This window comes from Falco biarmicus, chromosome 4 (genome assembly GCF_023638135.1).
Source record: "Falco biarmicus isolate bFalBia1 chromosome 4, bFalBia1.pri, whole genome shotgun sequence".
In the NCBI taxonomy this organism is placed as follows: Eukaryota; Metazoa; Chordata; class Aves; order Falconiformes; family Falconidae; genus Falco; species Falco biarmicus.
Genome location: NC_079291.1, coordinates 104466616 through 104488236, shown reverse-complemented (window position 1 = coordinate 104488236; position 21621 = coordinate 104466616). Strand labels below are relative to the sequence as shown.

General features: G+C 40.7%; 1 protein-coding gene and 1 long non-coding RNA gene across 5 annotated transcripts in view; one reads left to right on the top strand and one right to left on the bottom strand.

Moving 5' to 3' along the window:
* Positions 1–778: 778 nt before the first annotated feature.
* CHDH (choline dehydrogenase) lies at positions 779–20380 on the bottom strand. Of its 2 annotated transcripts, none has more exons than XM_056338452.1 (8): positions 20362–20380; positions 14056–14862; positions 10327–10478; positions 6043–6172; positions 5233–5367; positions 3925–4067; positions 2994–3096; positions 779–2423 (listed from the first exon to the last, which is right to left on the bottom strand). In XM_056338452.1, exons 2-8 carry the CDS (start codon positions 14807–14809, stop codon positions 2005–2007), a joined length of 1836 nt encoding a protein of 611 aa, XP_056194427.1. In that variant the 5' UTR covers positions 14810–14862; positions 20362–20380; the 3' UTR covers positions 779–2004. The 2 variants fall into 2 exon arrangements, with proteins under 2 accessions (XP_056194427.1, XP_056194426.1); XM_056338451.1 differs by lacking the exon at positions 20362–20380 and adding an exon at positions 19606–19796.
* Positions 19987–21621, top strand: part of LOC130149141 (uncharacterized) — a 34899-nt gene continuing 33264 nt past the window's right edge. For 2 of the 3 annotated variants that reach the window (XR_008821807.1, XR_008821806.1), the window contains exon 1: positions 19987–20123. This is a non-coding gene — a long non-coding RNA (uncharacterized LOC130149141). Of the gene's footprint in view, positions 20124–20311; positions 20412–21621 lie in introns of those variants that run through there. The other variant, XR_008821808.1, reaches the window with a different exon arrangement.

Genomic DNA, 21621 nt, shown 5'->3' with positions numbered 1-21621 from the left:
AGTGGAAATCCATGTTGTAAATCTGCAAATGCAGGAACTTCAGTATTTTCTCTTTCTAAATTGCTTCCCCTCTCAACTGCACAGGACTGTGGTAAGTCTCACTAGTATATATTACTCTGAGTATCTTAATATTTTGTATTCCAAATGACACTAAGATACCTACTGAATATCTTTAAATGAAAATCTTAAAAGCACAGGTGCTGAATAAAAATTATTTGCCATAAAAAGGTACACCATACACAGTTCATACTTTCCTCAAATGCACATTTGCATCACATGACTTGTTGTATTAACACAGCTAATCAATCACCTCTGACTAAAATATTCTTGCCCTTAGCCTCATTTTAAGAGAATGCATCACATACATAGAAAGGGTTTACCTGTCTCCTTTTGGAGCAGTGTACTGCTATCGTCTTCTTTCTTCAGTATTTTTGTTTGTCTTTATGCAGGTACTCTAATGAATTAAGTCCTTTCCCTCAGATAGCAGCAGGGCTTCCAACTACTGCCTTACAGCAAGCAGCACCAGGTAGAAGTATCTGCCTTAAACATCTGCAGTTGTCTCTCTAGCCAGCATCTGAGTCAGCAAGTTTTTTTACACAGCTCAAATAGTGTAAAATTCCATTTTTCTGCAAAAAAAGTTTATTCTGTTTACCACAAGTCCTGAGCAATCTTAGGCTACAGGAAGCTTTTACTTTATAATTTGACAGCTGCTTAGTCAGCAAGTTATTTTGGAATACTTAATAAATCCAAACAATTCAATGGATTCAACTTCATTCAATGAGTTCAGTTTCTTTAGATTTATTTTCTTTAAATCATTATCTGAAAATTAGATTGACAGAAAAGAGCCATGAAAGATCATGTATTTTGTTTTACACATCTGAAGATAATAAAACAAAGACTTAAGTTCTAACTAAAATATAGCATTGGTTCACTGATTAAGTTACTTGCCTTCTAATTTAAAAACACCTGTTCCTGTATCATCAATATCTGGCCTTACGCAGTTGAGTAACTTTTCATTTTAAATCTAGCTTGGCTGTAATTTTTTTTAGTAAAATTTGAGTGATAGCAAGGCACTATTCAGAATGTTTGCTGAGAAATATCTTTTGCAAACATTTATCTTAGAACAAAGACCAGTAACTTTAAGGATGTTATAGAAAGTGCAGAACTCTTACTGGGCTAAATGATGAAGTGGTACAATTAATGAGCTTAATTTGTGAACTGAATTCTGCTAAGCTCCTTGCAAAAAAAACCCAAGGAGGAGTTCCAGTTTTCCAATATATTTTTACAAATATCAGCTCCTGTTCTGCATTTTTTAGAAAAGTAATTTTCTGATAAATACATTTGTCTTATTTTTGAATACTATAGAGTTAAGACTGCTAAGCATGCTGAAGTCTAACTTTCAAGTGAGGATCTCTAAACTGTGCATTCCTCTCATAAAAAAATCACATTTGAGAAATACTGAACATGTGCAGGTTCTGCTCCCTCCTGTGAATTCTGATATGAACTAATTTGGCCTGCAAATAAGAAATTACATAAATGCTTAAGTTTGCTTAACCATTCTTTGCAGGATGTGAGGATTACTGCTAGCTGCTATCCTGGGTAACACTCTCGCAGCAGTTAAAATCTTTCCTTTAAATAACAAGGTATACCATAATGATTTTCAAAATAGCACATATAATCTCTTCCTTTCTTCATAAAACTGCACTGTATTTCTGGCTTATGTGCACAACGGTCTTGTCATTTAGAAATAGCTTCTCTTCAACAAAAAAATCTGAGTTGTGCCACAAAAGGTTATATTTAACTAAAATAAGCAGCTTAAGCTAACTGATTAAAAAAAAAGTGAATAGGTAGTCTAATATAAGAGAATGGTTCAAATTAATAGTTATTTTAATAGGATATGTTGTTTTGCATGTTTGGGGGTTTTTTTGGCATGTTCAGTAAGAGATAGCAACATGCTCTTGAAAGCCTAAGTAGCTAAAGATGTGAAAGGATGAGAACATTTGTTTATCTCTGTGTTTTCAAGGTCTTGGGCTTATATACAGGAACATTTTTCTCCTGAAGTGATGGGAGGCCCTTAATTATATCTGCAGCTTTCTCTGCTATCATAATAGTTGGGGCATTCAAATTTCCACTGACAACACTGGGCATTATTGAAGCATCTACTACTCGCAAGTTTTCAACACCAATTACTTTTGTTTGGGGATCAACTACAGCAGTGCTATCTGAAAGCTGACCCATTTTACAGGTGCAGGAAGGATGATAAGCGCTGTCAGCTCTCTGTCTTATGAAAGCATCTATTTCTTTGTCAGACTGAACATTGTTTCCTGGTTGAATTTCAGGCCCACGAAATTTTTCAAAAGCTTTCTGAGCAAAGATCTCTCTGGTCAACTTGACGCACTGGCGGAATTCCCCAATATCTCTTTCTGTATGGAGAGAAAATAAGAAAACTGTAAGTACATCCTTAATTTAGTAATACATACGGAATGCATAACAGAAAAAAACAGCATCAAAGAAAAAGGGTTGGAGGCAAACTCTCTCAAAGCCATAGTAAAATAGGATGTTTTTCAAAGTCACAGATATTTACATTCACTGTGAACAAAACTGTCATTTATATTGCCAATTCCCAAAAAGGAACAAGTGAGATATGAAGAATTGCTCTGTATTTCTCTATACCCACTATCTAGCCAAGGACACTAGTGTCAGCACAAAGAAGCAAACAAGATCCATTCTTTCATGAGAGAGGGGAGGGGGTGAAATGAACAGCGTGATGCAGCAAACACCAAGAACCCTGACTGCATTACCAGCAGGGAATTCTGTTTGGTTTACACAGTGCTTTGCACAACGGCCTCTTTTGATACTGACTTTTATAGATGAGAAATAAGTAGCAATGCACCAACCAGCACTTCTGAATAGGTGTTGAGTAGATATGAAAATCTGCTACTGAAACAGGCAGGAAACAGGCTGACACCAGAGCAAGGAGAGGTTGCATTTACCTGTTGACAAGTAGTTTGGCTCAATGATAGGATGGTCGTTTGGGTCTGTGCTCTTCAGCTTTAGCCAGCCCACACTTGTGCTCCTCATGGGTCCCACGTGGACCTGCAACACGCATGCTATACTCGTGACACAATCCCACCAGATATTTTCCCAAATTTGGTATGATTTTTTTTTTTTTTTTCAATTTGGACAGTCTTTACAAATTCAGCAAATGTAAGTGTTAAAGGGAGATAATGGAAAATGCCATTGAACATTTTTGCATTTTACATAAGTTTGTTGTAATTTATGATATTCCGTAAGGGGAAGGGAATATACCTGTCTTAGCAACTTACAGCTGTTCTTTTAATTTAAAATACAACCATTCCAATTTAGCAGTAGCAGAGCATTCTAATACAATCAGCAATCAAAACAAATTACTATCATCGCTGAAGAAAAGAGATTAGCAAGAAGAAACAGGTATATTCAGTAACAGTTCCCCAGCATTAGCATAGACTTTTGGATCAAGATCATAGTCTAAAATGGGGTTTGGATTTATGCCAATGAATAGATGAGTGGCCTCAGACATTCACACTTAAATCTCTGTCTAAACTGCAGTGGAACAGACAACACCTTGTTTTAGTTCTGTACAGCATCTAGCACAATGGTGTCCTAATCAGTAACACTATGGTACTTCAGTAGTGCAAATTCTTAAACAGCAGTTCAATACTCGCCTGCTTTCCCAGAGATGAAAAGTAACATAATTTTGGTAGCAATAGCAAATAAAAAGCTGCTGGTTTTCCCCCAATGTAGGAAGTCAAGCTGGCAATTTTGTATTATACTGAAATAAGTCTTTTTCAGTATATAGCCAAATTACCAATCTTTAAAATAAAGTGCAAGCCTCCTTGCTTATTGCTACAGAACATTACTGGAATATGTTCTTCAACAATTCACCTGGTAAGCTTCCATTGTAGAAGCAACACGACCATGATCAATAACCTGGGAAGGGAGAAAGTGGAACTGAATGTCGGGGTGAGGAACCCCTGGTTCACTTCGGATAAAACCACCAGATTCCAAGTGGGCAGTGGCTCCCTCACCTAGAGAGTGTAAATGAGAGAGAAAATGCCATTAAAAGACCTCAAAAAAGCAAGAATTTCCTTCTTAACCCTTGGTTTCACTACTATGAATAATTTATATATATACGGTGGCAATGGCAAGGAATGCAAATCCATTATGAGCAGCTTGTAATTTAAGCAATATGCATCACTTTCATCTGCTTTTTAATCACTAGATAAATATAAATATGCATAGCTTTGGAAATCCCACTTATTTGAAAGTGGGATGTTACAGTTATCTCACTGTAACTGGCAGGCCTAGGGTCTAACTCCATAGGCAGATTTGGTCCCAGGATCCTAACAGGTGTGGAGGGAATTGACTGCAGCATCCTGATATTACTGCACTGCACACTCAATGGCATGCGGTACAGTTATCCCATCAGTCACATGTAACAGGCAGATCCATCCACAGTACCTAGCCTGAAGGGGAAAGATGAAGAGCCTGCAATGCACCTCATTATGTTATTTTCACATCCATTTAAAACCATAAATTAGCCCTCAATGTTTACTTGCACAGTAATAAGCCACATATACCCAGTAAGAGTTGTCAAATACTAACACAGTAATTCAGCAAGTGATGAAGATCTCAACTTTGTCCAAACTATTTTACTGATTTCAAGGTTTACTTTTACAGATTCTTTTTAAGGTACAATTTACAGCTGGGTTACTGAAAATAAGTGTTTCATTTTAACAAAAGTCACTTCTGATTTACTTACAAGGGTTCTGAATGGAGAAACAAACTAATTTTGGGGAGGCAATTACACAGAAAACTTAATTCAGTTCAACAATATGTTTTTATTGACATGGTATTTATTTTAAATACAATTTTTCCTTTATTTTTTTACAACAGGTTTTCTCAATAGCACTGATTTTTAAATCTAGAATTTTTCTTAAATAAGAAAGACATAAAAAAGTTTTTAAAGTGTACAAAGCTCTGTCTTGTTACCTAAGGTATAATAACTGTTTTAAAATATTCTGATTTAGAAGAAAATAAATAGCTCAAGTCCATTTTTGAGCTCCGGTTATTTCCCAGAACATGAAAAAAAATCATCTATGAAGGCTCCCAGACTTTGAAATTCATGGATAAAAAGGCTGTACTAATTCTAAAATAATCAATGGTAGAATGATAGCATACTTTGATTCATACCTGTAAACTTCCAAAGCCATTCTAGACCAATCCTCACCATGTTAACTGGCTTCTGTGCGTTATATAGAGTAATAGGTTTGGTGCACTTTTGCTGGACGTACACTTCTAAATGATCCTGAAGGTTCTGGCCTACCCCTGAAGGGGAGGAGAAAGGGTGAGGAAGGAGTAGAAGGGGGAAAAAAAAAGAAAGTTATTTCACACAGAACAATTATACACAACATTTGCAACTAGAAAACAGCATAAATGGGAACTAAACTAACCTCTTACAATGGCAGTGATGACTAAGACCAAGACCATGAGTCATATCAGCCTTTTGCTCATGTCAGAATAAGGTTTTACATAAACATAGCATAACTAGAATGAAAATAGAAAGTTAAATGGCAGACATGTCACTTGTTCTAAAATTGCCAGATATGACTTCTAAATACAGTACTAGCTTTTCTAGTTTTAAGGAAAAGTTCATGTTATTCCTTCTGCCTTTGATAATATAGGACAGTGGGAATGTATATAATCTGTTGTGGATCAAAACTCATTCAAAATTCTAAATAATAAGTAGGCTGCTTTAATTTAGAAATACTCAGTGGCATTTTTCAGAAAGATGGATTTCACTATCAAATGTAGTGAAGAAAGTGTAGGAGGTTATTGCTCAGTTCTAAAAATCAATGCATGTTTCCACTGATTTGTAACACTTAAGTTTCTGTCCACACAACCTGACACAAAGACAACTGATTTTCATGGATTCTTTTCATTTAATGGTCTTTGAATTTTATCCATAGGAAGATGTAAGGTTAAAATAAATAATAAAATTACCAGGAAGATGGCAAACAACAGGAATCCCCAGTTTTTTTAGATCATCTGCATTGCCAATCCCAGACAACATAAGCAGCTGTGGAGAATTTATGGCACCTCCACTTAAAATAACTTCTTTACTGGCAAAAGCCTAAAAGGAAATGAGCACAAAAGTCCTAACATTATTAAGTCTGATCTCAATGCAAGCAACACGTCAAGAGCTTCTGTTCAAATGTGCTATTCTGATCCACATTAGACACCCTTCCCTCACACATTTCTCATTCTACATGTATTGCTATCTTGCCAGAAGTTTCTGCAGAGAAATGATCAAGCTTTCACTTTGATCATTTCTGTATTTATTCCCATGTTTACAATCTGTTCAAGCTGAATGGCACACAACATTCAGCTCAGCCAGTACCATGGCTGCAAATAAACGCCTGTGCTACTTACCAGGAAAAAAAAGTACCTATGACACTTGGATCAGTCAGCTAAGCATGTCTTTTGTTTTCAGTAATGGTTTGTAAATTAAAACTGAAACTCTTAAGGAAGACTTTGAATTCAGAGACATGCTAGCTTAAAATTTCTCAAGAGCTTATCTTCTTAGTTCAGCCAAGACTAATGTTTGGTTTCTTAGCTCATTGTAGTCCTCAGAAGCCCGTCAACCACTAAAGTACTACTGAGAAAACTCTGACTGCAGGCATAGATACAATACTGTTTTGCTGACAGAGTTTTCATCAAACAGTTTGAGTCTGAGCCCTAAGCTGGTCATGATATAGGCTGCTGAACCAGTCCTCTGCCTTTGACTGTTTTCTGTGCTAGACAGTTCTTTTTCTAGAACCTTCTCTGCAAGTGGTTTTGGCACACCTTTCCAAGGATTTCTGCCCCAAAATATTCTTATTTAGCAGTACCAAAATCCTTCTGTGTCATTTGTGTCTGGGTCCTACCTCTTCCCTGTTGCCACATCTCTTAAATGTAGGATCAGAACTACTCCTCTCAGTGCTTTTCACTATTAAAAGAGAAAACTGTGTGGAGTGAGAAGTATCGATACCCTCCTCCTTTTCCTTTTACTCTTTGAAAGACAATGATGTGGGTTAATCCAACCTTGTTCAGACTATTCCCTAGTATTCCAGTGCGATGGCTCATGAACTCACACACAAAGGATGCGCTCCGTCCTCCTAGGTGCACAGATACTGCCTGTTGAAATACGGGTATCCTTTGTATACACTGAGTTAAAGAGTTGATTACAAACTGAAGAGTAACTCTTGCATGTTAGAAAAAGATTCAAGATTCACCTGTCCTTAGGAAAGAACAACGGCACCACAGAAGAAACACAAAGTAAGCAATAATTTATATTGAATGCAAATTATAATGCTATCTAAGCTGGTTCAATGTTTTAAAGTGATACGCATTTGCAAAAGTAATACCATAACATTTATCTGAATTCTAATATATCAGTGTGGCCACAGTGAGGAGAAAATAGACGAGGTGTGCAATTATGCCCCTGAATTTCCTCTCATTAGCAAGCAAAATTCACAAAAGTTCAAGGAAACCTATCCTGTATTGCTCATCTGCATTCTCCACTTTTGTAGAATGTAAGGTGCTATCGTGAGTAGCTGCTTGTTTTTATTTCAGAAGAGACATTTACCTTCTAAAGGAACATTAAAAAGTGCTAATTTTTCCCTGCAGTATGGTGAAGGATTAACAAATTAGCATTGAGTGTGTATTAACTTGTAGTAATCCTGTCCTTTTTGAATGACATCTCAGCTATAAAGAATAATGGCAAATGAGACTGGTGCTAGTCATAAAATAAAAATGTAGCACGGAGATAACTTCTGATAAATTGTTTCCACACTATTTAGCTGATATTGTCAATAGATAGCCATTGCTGATACTTTGTGTTCATTTTTTTTGTTCATGTTTTGCTCCAGGCAATCATTAGTATGTTAAGACTAATACACAGAGTATCTGTGACTGCTGAATCAATACTAGATCTGATTTTGCATGTTATACAAATGTAACTTATATTTTCTGTGGTACACAGAGAACTGGTGCCAATTTGTTCCAGGTATATTCAAATGATGCTCATTTGGTCTACGCTCATTGCAAAGTCACCACTGTAGTTATTCCTAGCCAATAGACAGTCTTTCATTGTGCTTAAAGCTAACATGCAGAGAGGAAAAACTGACCTTGAAATATTTTTGCATGGGTTATTTTGTCTACGATACATTAAAAATATTTTTCCCCTCTAAATACACTTTTCTGCTTGACTCTGAACTCAGAAACTCCAGCAATGTTCAGTCTACTTTCCCTGCTTTTGTCAGAGGGCTTACTGGGAGCAGTCTGGGACCCCAGTGTCCACTGAAATAACATTTAAGTCACAGCCTTGATGAACAGGTTTTGAATCATGCTTGAATCAGGTTTTGATCATCTTTTAACTTTACTGATGACTGATGTAAAGGAGATCCTACCTAAAACAGACTGTAAAAACAAAAATGCCTTAATGTAATCATTTCATCTTGACATTAGTAATGTAAAAAAATTATTAGCTCTTCCATTCTTTCAGATATAAAATTTTCCAGAAAGTACAAGCAGACAAGTCCTACAATTTTGATGTTGGGAGAAAAAAAAACAGGAAGGGAAATACTTTGAAGGTGTACATTTTATGATACGTGCTATAAATATATATCATACAATCATAGAATGGTCTGGGTTGGAAGGGACCTTAAAGATCATCTAGTTCCAAGACCCCTGCCATGGTTGCTCCAGGCCCCATCCAGCCTGGCCTTGAGCACTGCCAGGGATGGGGCATCCACGGCTGCCCTGGGCAAACTGTGCCAGTGTCTCACCACCCCCACAGTAAAGAATTCCTTCCTAATATCTAATCTAAATCCACCCTCTTTCAGTTTAAAGCCATTACCCCATGTCATACCACTACGTGCCCTTGTAAAAAAGTCCCCCAGCTTTCTTGTAGGCCCCCTTTAGGTATTGGGAGGCTGCTGTAAGGTCCCCCCGGAGCCTTTTCTTTGCCAGGTTGAACAACCCCAATATATCATTCATTATGTATAATTCATACATGTATTAATATGTATGAAAATTCATAGCACTTAAAGAATTTTGCAGTTAAAGCAGTCCAGTATTCAGAAAGTCTTTGATCATATGAAATTAGCTTTCCAAGACTTTCTTCAACAAAATTAATCTTGATAATAGCACAGGAACAGCAAGTATAGACACTGGTTTTGTAGCCATTTAATAGCTCATGAAATCAATTAAATTTTCTGCAACTTTTGTTCTACATTGTTAAAATGATTATCATTACCAATTCACTTAGAAAACAACAGATTTGGTTTGTGCATTAGAAAATATGCATAAGCTTATTTATACTGCATTTTAACTTTTAGCAGGTGTTCAGTCACAGAACACTTGTCTGTTGAGTCCTGTAAGCCTTACTGAACTCAAAATGTTAAAATTTATACTCCCCTCTCTTTAGGATATTACTATTTCACTTTTAAATTGGTTTATAATTGTTTGTGACTGAAGTTATTAACATACAAATCCCTTTTAGGCAATTTTGTAATGACATACTCCATAATCAGCTGTAATTTTAAAGAGTTAAGGGAAATTAGAATGTTTTAGGTTTTATAGAAGTCCATGGATTGAAAGCTGCACAAAATTAACTGTTTATCCTGAGTTAAGTTATAATGGCAATTCAAGCTTCCTTCCACATGATCACATGTTCAATGAAAGGTTGACTGAGACTGAAAAATACTCATTCCACAAACCATAAGGCCCATTTCATCATTATGTTTAATCATTACTATCCCAAAACACAATACATGATGGCAAAGTAGGAGTGAACGACTCATTTTTTATCCCTTGAGCCATTCAGATTTCAGTATCTAGCTTTTACAGATTTTCCTATTCCAGAACAAAATTTTCAGAAACATCAGCATTTCAGCACACTAGTCAATATGCTGAGACAGTGCATGATTGCACCATAGGTTCCAGCCAGAAACCTTACACAACACTTGCATAACATCAAGTTATGGCTTGCCCCCTCCGTACTGAGAGACTGAAATATAATGGAGATGTTAATCTCTAAATCAATACAGCTGAAATATCACCTACTGTAAAATAAGGACATGTAAAAAAGTAAAGAAAAGGAATCATGTACTGGAAGAGACAACATAGCCTCTGAAAGCAGACTTTTGCGTAGCAAAGTGCCACTTACAATAAGAGTTCTTTTAAAAAAATATTTAATTTTGCTTTGACTCATACCTTTCATACTGCAAAATAAAAATCTCTTACCTTTTTCCTTTGTCCTTTTCTCACATACTCAACACCAATAGATTTTGTTCCTTCAAACAAGATTTTTGTTACAAGTGTCTTCTCTTCAACTGACAAATTTGGGCGTGACATGGCTGGGCGAAGGTAAGCACTAGCTGTGCTCCATCTTTGACCTACAATATGTATTTACATTAAACATCAAAGTAGTCATGCTCAGTATTCCTCAAGATTTTGGCCAATAACCATCAAGTTGTTTACAGAGGGAAAACCTTCATAGAGTTTATAGACTTCAAAGCAAATATGATTTGATACAAACAACTAAATGTTTTATTATAACATAACAAATTTCACAATCACATTCTGAAAATCTACTCTGCATCACAAATTGAACTATGAATCAAGACTTGGCATGCCAATGCAGTTTTCAATGAAATACACTAGACTGAGAGCAAGCTACCGTGAAATGAACAGAGTGTTAACATAGTGTTCTAGAGTAATCTAAACAACCATAGAATCGTAGAATCACTTAGGTTGGAAAAGATCTTTGAGATCATCAAGTCCAACTGTTTACCCAGGACTGCCAAGTCCGCCACTAAACCATGTCTCTAAGCACCGCATCTATGTGTTTTTTGAACACTTCCAGATACAGTGATTCCACCACCTCCCTGGGCAGCCTGTGCCTTCAGGTGCCTTCACCACCCTCTCACTGAAGTATTTTTTCATAATATCCAATCTAAAACCTCCCCTGACACAGCTTAAGGGCATTTCCTCTTGTTCTGTCCCTTGTTATCAGGAAGAAAAGACTTATACCCCACCTGCCTACAGCCTTTCAGGTAGTTGTAAAGAGCAATAAGGTCCCCCCCAAGCCTCCTTTTCTCCAGACTAAACAACCCCAGTTCCCTCAGCTGCTCCTCACAAGCCTTGTGCTCCAGACCCTTCCCCAGCTCCGTTGCCCGTCTCTGGACACGCTCCAGCACCTCAATGTCCCTCTTGTAGTGAGGGGCCCAAAACTGAACACAGGATTTGAGGTGCGGCCTCACCAGTGCTGAGTGCAGGGGGACAGTCACTGCCCTGGTCCTGCTGGCCGCACTGTTTTGGATACAGGCCAGGATGCTGCTGGCCATCTTGGCCACCTGGGCATGCTGCCAGCTCATGTTCAGCTGTCCCATTCACCATCCCTCCTTAGGCTCAGCCACCCAGCCAGCTTTTTACCCAGCAAACACTATACCCATCCAAGCCATGAGCAGCCAGTTTCTCCAGGAGAATGCTGTGGAAGGCAGTGTCAAAAGCTTTACTAAAGTCTAGGTAGGCATCATCCACAGCCTTTCCCTCATCCACTAGGTGGGTCATCTTGCTGTAGAAGGAGAACAGGTTTCTCAAGCAGGATCTGCCTTTCATAAATCCACATTGGCTGGGCCTGATTCCCTGGTTGTCCTGCATGTGCCATATGATGGCATTCAGGATGATCTGCTCCATAACCTTCCCTGGCACCAAGGTCAGGCTGACAGGCTTTTAGTTCCCCAGATCCTCCTTTCAGCCCTTCTTGTAGATGGGCATCACACTGGCTGACCTCCAGTCTTTTGGGACCTCCCCAGTTAGCCAGGACTGTTGATAAATGATGGAGAGTGGCTTGGTGAGTTCTTTTGCCAGCTCCCTTGGTACCCTTGGGTAGATCCCATCTGGCCCCATAGATTTATGCATGTCCAAGTGCAGTGGCAGGTCACTAACTATTTCCTCCTGGATATGGAACTTCATTCTGCTCATCCTTGTCCCTGTCTTCCAGTTCAGGAGGCTGAGTACCCAGAGGGTAACTAGTCTTGCTATTAGAGACCAAGGCAAAGAAAGCATTGAGTACCTCAGCCTTTTCCTCGTCCCTTGTGGCAATGTTCCCTGCTGCATCCAGTAAAGGATGGAGATTACCCTTGGCCCTCCTTTTGTTTCTAATGTATTTGTAAAAACATTTTTTATTATCTTTTATGGCAGTGGCCAGCTTGAGTTCTAGCTGGGCTTTTGCCTTTGTAATCTTCTCCCTGCATAACCTTGCAACATCCTTATAGTCCTCCAGAGTTGCCTGCCCCTTCTCCCAAAGGATGTAAATTCTTTTTTCCCTGAGTTCCAGCCAAAGCTCTCTGTTCAGCCAGGTCAGTCTTCTTCCCCACTGGCTCATGGGGATGGCCTGTTCCTGCACCTTTAGGACTTCCTTCCTGAAGAGTGCCCAGCCTTCCTGGACCTCTTGGCCCTTCAGGACTGTCTCCCAAGGGACTCTGCTGACCAGACTCCTAAACAGGCCAAAGTCTTCCCCCCAGAAGTCCAAGGTAGCAGTTCTGCTGACCTCCCTCCTTACTTCTCTAAGAATCAAAAACTCTATCACCTCATGATCACTATGCCCAAGATGTCCTCCAGTCACCACATCACCTACCAGTCCTTCTCTGTTTGTAAACAGCAGGTCCAGCAGGGCATCTCTCCTGGTTGGCTCACTCACCAGCTGTGTCAGGAAGTTATTTTCCACACACTCCAGGAACCTCCTAGACTGTTTCCCCTCTGCTGTGTTGTATTTCCAGTGGACATCCAGTAAGTTGAATTCCCCCATGAGAACAAGGGCTAGCGATCATGACACTTCTCCCAGCTGTCTGTAGAATATTTAATCTGCCTCTTCATCCTGGTTGGGTGGTCTATAATGTAGTTCCACCAGGATATCCACCTTGTTGGCCTTCCCCTCATTCTTGCCCATAAACATTCAACCTTGTTATTACCATCATTAAGCTCTGGGCAATCAAAACACTCCCTGACACACCTCTCCTTCCTTGCTTATCCCTTCTGAAAAGTTTGTAGTTTTTCCATTGCAGCACTGCAGGCACGCAAGTCAACCCACCATGTTTCCATGATGGTGACTATATCATAGTCTTCCTGCTGCATGACGGCTCCCAGCTCCTCCTGTTTGTTGCACACGCTTCAGGCATTAGCAGAGATGCACTTTACTTGTGGTATTGATCTCGCTTTCAACACTGGCATGCCACCTCTGCGCTCATCTCTAGCGAGCCTGGTTTTATTCCCTTCCCCCTTCAAATCTGGTTTAAAGCTCTCCCAATGAGTCCTACTAACTCCAGACCTAGAATCCTTTTCCCCCTTTGAGACAGGTGAACCCTGTCTGTTGCCAGCAGGCCTGGTGACGTGTAAACTGACCCATGATCAAAAAACCCAAAATTCAGCCAGGCCTGGCTCCAGGTATTGATCTGTGTGATCTCCCAATTACATGTACTATCACTCCCCATGACTGGCAGGACTTGTGCTCGTGATCCCTCAACCAGTCACCCCAAGGCCCTGAGTCCTCTCTTGATTGCCCTCAGACTTCTTGCTGTTTGGACTGCACCATTGCCCACTTGGAAAACCAGTAATGGATAATAATCAGAAGGCTGTACCAGACAAGGGAATTTTCTAATAACATCCCTTACCCGGGACCCCAGGGAGGCAACAGACTTCCCTGTGGGTTGGGTCCAGTCAATGTATCAGGCACTCTGTTCCTCTCAGAGTGGAGTCACCCATGGCAACCACCTTTTTTTGTGTTAGCAGAGCTGGTCATGATGTGTGGGGTTGACTGACTCTCCCTAGACAACTCCTCCAACCTGGACAAAACCTCCTCCAACCAAATGGCATTCAGTGCAGATTAGATGTCCATATTCCAAAATGCTTTCAGAAGTACCACTGGTGAGTCAGAAATACAAATTACTTAAGGACCCCTCTGTGATTTACCTTGGTATATAGTCATGTCCATCCAACCAAATCCTTCTTGCTGATAGCCATTCATATCATCTGTGAAGGGATACCCAGCTTGTTGGGTTGCCTCCAGGAATGCATGATGAAGAGGATGGTTTGTTTTCCCTCTTGACACATACAGGGGTCCATTTCCACCTCTGTACTGATCCGGCCCCAGTTCATGTGTCTGTGCCTTCTTAAAATAGGGCAAGCAATGTTCATAGTCCCATCCTATAGCCCCTTCCCTGCTCCATCGGTTATAATCTTCTGCATGCCCACGAATGTATACCATAGCATTGAGAGAAGAGGAACCACCCCACACTCTTCCACGGGGCCAGTACATAACTCGGTTATCCATATGCTTTTGTGATGTTGTGTGGTAATACCAGTTATATTTCTCATCACAGAGGTTGTATGTTAATGCAGCAGGCATATGAATCTTCCACATCAGTCTTTTACTACCTAGAAGGGTATCTTTAGGGCCTGCTTCCAAAAGTAGTACTGTACTGAGAGGGTCTTCAGTCAGCCTGTTGGCTAATACACACCCTGCTGATCCAGCTCCAACAATGACATAATTATAAGAGTTTGCCTTTTCAGAACTAAGTTGAGATAATGCACGTGAAATTTTGAATTGTTGTTCATTGATGCCCAATATGTTCTTTAATATGTGTGCTTTAAACAGATTTCCTGTTATTTTGTGCATCTGATTCACAGGACTGCAACATTTAACTCCTTTAATTAAGTATGACATCTTCACTGATAGTATCACTCTTGTAGAATTTCTAATAAAAATCCAGTTTTACCCTAGAAAAACAAACAAACAAAAATCCTAATTAAGATGTAATCATTAACACAGTGCGCAAACTCTAAAATGTCAGTCATTTTCAGGTAAACCTGGTACACTTTACCCATTCTCACTGTCCAAAAGGTTAACAAGAATGCCAATAAACAAATAAACATCTGCTTTCAAACTTGCTCTCTTATTATTCTTTTAATGCAGTCTATGCACCAGTCAAGTGGCATACTGTTTTGTATTACATGCAATCTGATTTTGATTTGCTTCTAGTTCCTGATACATGAAGCTCATTTTCAAGTATTTGCCCAAACCATGAATCTTACTTACCTTGTAGTCTCTCTTCAACTGCCTCTAGTAGGTAAGAATTTAAGAAAAACAACAAATGCACAAACTTCTAAGCCAATTCACAGCAATGGAAATGAGGAGTATGCACACTGTACCTTCTGCCAGACCAAATCTAGGACAATGTCTCTCCAAAACAAACGTGTAACATTGAAATTAATTTTCAGCTATCCCGAAGGTGAAAAACTGCTAGGTTTTGAGGCCTGTCTCTTAAAATAGGCAAAGGCAAAATCTGTTTATTTGTGACTTCGTACCTTATTACTAGACCCAGATCCTCCAGGAGTGCTCTGACTACAGTTGCGGTCTAACACCACCAGATCCTTAGGCTGAGTAGGAATGGCAATTTTTTTACCTTCAGAAAAGCCAGTGAGCCTTGCAAGCAGCATAGTTTTAGCTGTGTTGCACAGGTTCAGGTGCTAAATGCAGGACCTCAGTTTGAAATGCGTTTCTCTTGCTCTTTCCTCTTGAAACCATTCCTCTTGGTATAAACAATTAGTGAAAACAGATATCCTTGGGCTGTAAATAGTATTTCTCCCTGGTCCATGGCTTCTGTCTAAGCTGTTGCCCTGGGTTCTAGAGATGGCAACCTATCCAGAGGCTGTTACACTGTAACGCACTGCCCATCTGAAAGACATTAAGAAAGCTTTTTCCTGGAAATATATTGAATACTGTATTGTGTTTGTGAAATCTAATTTTTCAGAAATTAATTACATTGTTAAAGTTGATTTTCACACATTCAAGTTTCATATGCCTGTTTTTTTCACTAAAATAAAACATGCCTTAATGAGTCACTGAAATAACCAGCTTTTTTCTTACTACAAGGTGGAACAGAACTGTACTGATTGTCTTGGGTGAAACTCTGCAATGTAAAGTTTGTGAGAGCATACACAAACCCTTAAGGCCCAACTCTGTAACAAAATTAGGTGCAGGATGCTGATAAACATTAAAATTCTTCCACATACAACTATATTTATTTACAATTTGATGTACAATCTCATATGCAAAAGTGTTTTGGGGTTTTTTTCCTCTCTGGGAAAGCACGGGAAGAAGGATACATTTCTTTCTCTTTTTAGGAAAACTTGTAATAGGCTGTATAAACCCTCAAACTTCTGGAAAACAAACAACAAACCATGGAGAACAGTTTGTTAAAAAAATAATAAAAAAAAGATGCCAGGGATGGGTCTGACCCCAGAGTTCACACAGCTGATTCTCACACGGCTAATTCAAAACTGATCCCAGGTGAAAGTTGGAGGGTTGTCTTTTACAGGTGGAGACTATTAAAGGATTCTTTCCTGGAAGAGAAGGTTTGGCAATTTCATGCAACACGGCAGAGAAAGATGCAAAGGTAGAGATATTTTTGTCTGTTTTCTGTTTTGTTTGGGATGAAGAGGGCTACCATTCCGAAGCACTTATGTTTATTCTGCAGGACTGGTGGGTAACAGGACTTTTATTGTTTCAGGAACAACAGATTGCTGATGGGGTTAATAGAATATGGGCCTGGGCCTTAATAATCTGGGAAAGATACTTTGTCCCTATGTGTGTTGTTTCTGTTTTTCTGGTAGAGATGCACCATAATGAGGTGAAGTGATTAGCTTTACACCTGAGGTAGTAAACCCTCAGACTTGGTTCTGACAGATGGTCAACATTAATTATTTAAATAGGTAGGGGTCACACACTCTGGAACGAGTATTGGCTGGCTTATTTTGGCATGGGATCTGCAATGCCATCAAGTATCACTGTACCTCCTCACCAGGGTGCTGGTTGTTAAGCTTACAACCTACCTAGCTCTTGGTGTAGAGGGTAGGTTCTGCAGAATCCCTGGAATCATGTTCAGTCAGGGACTGACTGACTCTGATAACGCTGGAGGCTGTAGTTCTACAGTTTGCTACAGCATAAGTAGTGGCTACTGGGCTCCTGAAAATACTATCGCAAGTGACACTCCAAAGGCAGTATTGATATTATAGTACTAAGTGTTTTTGTCTTGCCCTATGATAGAATCCTAACACTGCAGTCTAAACCCTTTAAAAAGCTGATTTGTTAAGAGCCTCTCACATGTGCAGGCTTTGAGACTCGCAGAACACAGTTCAACCTTGTATCAAGAACTGAGATCATGAAGTCCTGAAATTAGAACATGATGATACTTCTCTCTAAAATAATCTGCGTAGTTCTATGAGCATGTATGGGTTTATCACAGTTCAAGTTCTCCTACAGAAGTCTTGTGGAATTTTGCAGGAATCCCTCTTTGAACAAGAGAGCATCAATCTAATGCATCTTTGTGTTCAGCTTATCCCTTAGTTTTATCTGGGTTTTTTGCGAGAGAGTATTTAGAACTTGTGCAGTGTTCCTAAGAACTGAAAACGACAAGAATGTACTTTTTCCAGTAAATGGAAAAAATAAAATTGTTATCCTCATAGGTAGTTATCTGAGGCTCTGAGATGTGCTGGGGAAACTGACCCAGTTTACCTAGTAGGGAATTATAGTTTTATGATCAGCTCTATTAAATATTGTAGTGGCTATGTTAAAACAAAGTATGTAGAAATAGGGAGGTTTCCACAACACGGTTCTATTGGAATGCTCTTTACTTACCAACAAGAAAAAATTGTCTTTAGGGCCTTACTGGATATTACTGCATGTCTTTATTTGCATTCTCACATACCATGACTTCTATATGAACATGTAGTAAGATGCTCCTCAGGAATCAGTGAACCAACTTGCAGAAATGAATATAGCAACATAAACCACATTCATTGTATTGCACTAAAGCTTCAAAATTGGGTGCTCATTTTAAAGATGTATGTGTTTACAGATACTATTACTAGTAACCAGGGCCTATAGACAGGGGTCTTACAAGAGCGAGGAGAGCAGGAGCATCTCGGCAGGAAAATTCTGTTCCTACAATATAATAATACATCTAATGGTACACCAGGTAGCTAGAAGTGTGCAGTGGAGTTCTGAAGTTAGGTGTTTGGGACTCTGCATCATTGTAACACATTTCTGAATGCAGTATCAGGCTTGTATGAAAAATAAACCCTGACATAACCCATGGGTACTTAACATTGCAACTCTGCAGAGGTTGATTTGGATTCACAAGTGAAAGCAGATTTCTGTAAAGGACAGTGAAGCTGTGAAAGGTGGAAAATGTGTTACTTGACTACTTTTTTTTTTTTTTTTTTAAGGAAGGGGGAGACAAAAAGGAGAGAAAGATATGCAAGAGGCTGTGTAGGGCATCTAAGGAATAAATTGTCTTGCACTCTCTGTAAGAAAGCTAAGCAAAAGTGCTAGGATTCAGCCCAGGGACCTTACTTCTAGACTTCTGGAACTAAAGGGCTCACAGTCCACAACAAACAGAGGAATGCAGGTATCCTGCATGTGTAGCAGGGGACATATTGAAAAATGGACGGTAATGAAATGGTTCTGTATGTAGATGAGGTGGCTAATCTATAAAAGTTACAGGGCATTGTGCATCATTTCTGTTAACCTGTCAGAGTTGTCCTGTTCTTTGATAAAACTGGAAATAAGTCATCAAAAATCAAAAAGCCTAGAAGGCTGAATTACCAGCCAAGAGAGCTAAATCTAATGCTCCTTTTAAGTAACTGTAGTAATATTTTGAATCTACTCCACCAGATTTCTCAGATTTGTGATTAGATGTGAACTCATGTTTTTCTTTGCGCTTTTTTTTTGTTTGTTTACATCAAATGGAACATGACTGGTTAACTTTTGAGACAATTTTTATCTTGCAATGAGAGAGTTGGGAGCAAAGTCAGTCAACAGTGTCTCGTCATAATATCCAGGTGACTTTTGAGAATCAGTGTGCAGGTGATTCACAAATTTCTGTGCTTTTAACCTTTTGACCTCTGAAGTGCAGAGGTCAAAACCCAAGCCAGTCCGATTTAATTTAAATCCCACATAAACAGTTGGATTGGATGGATTAAAACACTAGTTTCAAAGCACCATTCCTTTTGTCGTATTGGTCCACACCCACTCCCATACGGTCCTCCTGCACAAGCGCTATCCTACTCCTCTAACCGATCCTGAAACAAAGAGGAGAGGGTCACTGTGGCTGAAGCTTTACTCCCGGTCCTATTTTGCCAGGGGCAAAACAAGATGCTCTCTGGCAGTTGTACAATAGCCCCTCTCCCCGGGGTGTCCGGCAGCAGGGACAGTGCACGGCGCAGCGGGGCGCGGGGGCCTTGGCCGCACACCTGCCCGCGCCGGCAGATCCTGTCAGGCCCAGGTATGAGGCAGAAGGAACGGCTCAGGTAAAACCTGCTCTTGTCGCCCCTGCAGACTGTACACAAGTTTATTTGGACTCATTTTCTCCTCGGCCTTGCTAGTAAGGAAGTTCATTCCCTCACAGCAGCTTTGTGGTAAGTTAATTTCCACGGCTGAAGTTGTCCGAGCCTACTTACCTCAGCGTTCCTCCCTTCCAGAACGAACAGCTGTGCCGGCCTAGAGCATCAGGCACCCCCGCTCTGGCGTTGCCCGCAGCGGCTCTAGCACCGCACAACGGCCGGGAGCGGGGCCGGTTCCCGCCCAGCCGCCCCGGACCGGCCCCTCCGCAGCACGGGGCGCCCGCCGCCCGCGCCTCTTCCCTCCCGGCCGCGGGCCCGCTGCCCCTGAGCGGGAAGGGCCGGCCCCGGCGGGGGGAGAGGTCCGCGGGGGAGGCAGGGAGGGGGGCGGGTGGAACTTCCTGCAGGAACGCAGCCTTTGGCCTCTCTGACGGGTGTCTCGGGGCGACTTCGTGCCGTTTCGAAACGGGCCGGGGTGGCGGCGGGCCGAAGTCCGCTGCCCGCCCGCTCCCGCACGGCGGCCGGGACGGGGCCCGCGGGCTGCCAGAGCGGGGCAAGCGGCGCCGCAGGCCCAGCCCCGGCGCTGAGCCGCCCCTTCCTGGGGGCGCCCTAACTTTTCCACCCAGCCTTCGAGTGGGGTAGGCAAAAGACTTTTTTTTTTTTTTTTTTTTTCCTCCTTAAAGCAAACGCGTTCCACAGCGCTGCCGCCCCGGCTGAGCCAGCGGCAGAAGCGCGGGGCTCTGACGCGGCCCCAGGCCGTGAGGGGGCGCCGGGGCCCGCCGCTGCCCCCCGGTCACCGTATGGCGCCGTGCCCGAGCGCTGCCTTCCGAAGCCGAGCTGGAATTCGCAGTTCAAGGCGTTCGTTGCGGTCCTTACCTGCGTGTTTCCAGGGGCACGCGTTGGTCTGGAAGTGAGCAAACAGCGAGGTGATTTGTCCCACCGCGTCAGTCTGCCTGAACTCGCTCATTGCCTCAGCAATGGGGACTAGTCGCTTTTAGTAGTCATGAATAAGTCTGCATCCAACAGTAATTCTAAACAGCATCCCACCGGCTAGCTAAAAGTGCTAAAAATAATACAGGTCCTTTGTCACGTAACTTACTTTTTGTATTGGCTTTGTTCTCTAAGCATCCTCTGTATATCCTATTTCACTGCACGTTCGTTATAGGCTAAACTGTATTAAAGAGCGGTGGTGGGAGGAGATCCCTTAAAATTCCTTGGGAAATGGCCAAGGATCAGTGTTGTGTGAGGAGTCGGTGCTGCTGCTCTTATGGGCTGCTGGGGGATGGACCCAAGAGCCTTGTTTTCCCTTTCAGAATGCCCAAGGTAGGATAACGATGATATAATGAAGCCTCATCTATTGTTGTGAGAGCTTACGCTTTCTCCATGCATCTTGTAATGACAATAGCCTCTGCTACAATGTCTTTGATATTGCTTGTAGATGCTGATTATTTTCTCCAGTCCTTCCCTTTCACTCTGCTTGGACTGTGTTGGATGATTAATAATTTGCTGGGATAATTACTTGTTGCTGTTTTTGTTCTTAGTTAGATAAGCAGAAAATAATTGACAGTCTCTGGATGGTTGGTTATTCATACTTGGGCACCAAACTGAACTTGTGAATAATTATTCACTAATGGAAAAGGGTAATTGTCCTCTGTGGAACTATGAGTAAATGTGTAGTGGATATAAGTGGTCTTTAATCTTCATGGTGATTAGGAATGCTTGAAACCAAGCTGATGGGTCTTCGCAGTGTTTCAATAATTTTGTACAACTTTGATGCTTTTATTCAGTAAGCAAATAAGAAGTCTAAAGAAAACATGCATTCAGTGTGTATAAAAATATACAAAATACTTAAATGTATATATTGCATGCCTATTAATATAAGATCTATTTCTTCTCAGTGAATAGTGGGGTTTTGATCTCTTGATTGTATAGCACCAGCTGCTGTGGAGTCCTAGTCCTGGTCCCTGGCAAGGCCTCTTAAGCACTCTGACAATGCTAATAAGAATCAATAATTATGTTTTGTTTCCTACAGAAAAAAAGTATGTTAATCTATTGATTCCTTCAATCTCAGTGATTTCTGTTCATAAAATGTAGCTGAAGCGAGACCTAAATATGTAGGCTGAATTACTTGTGTGC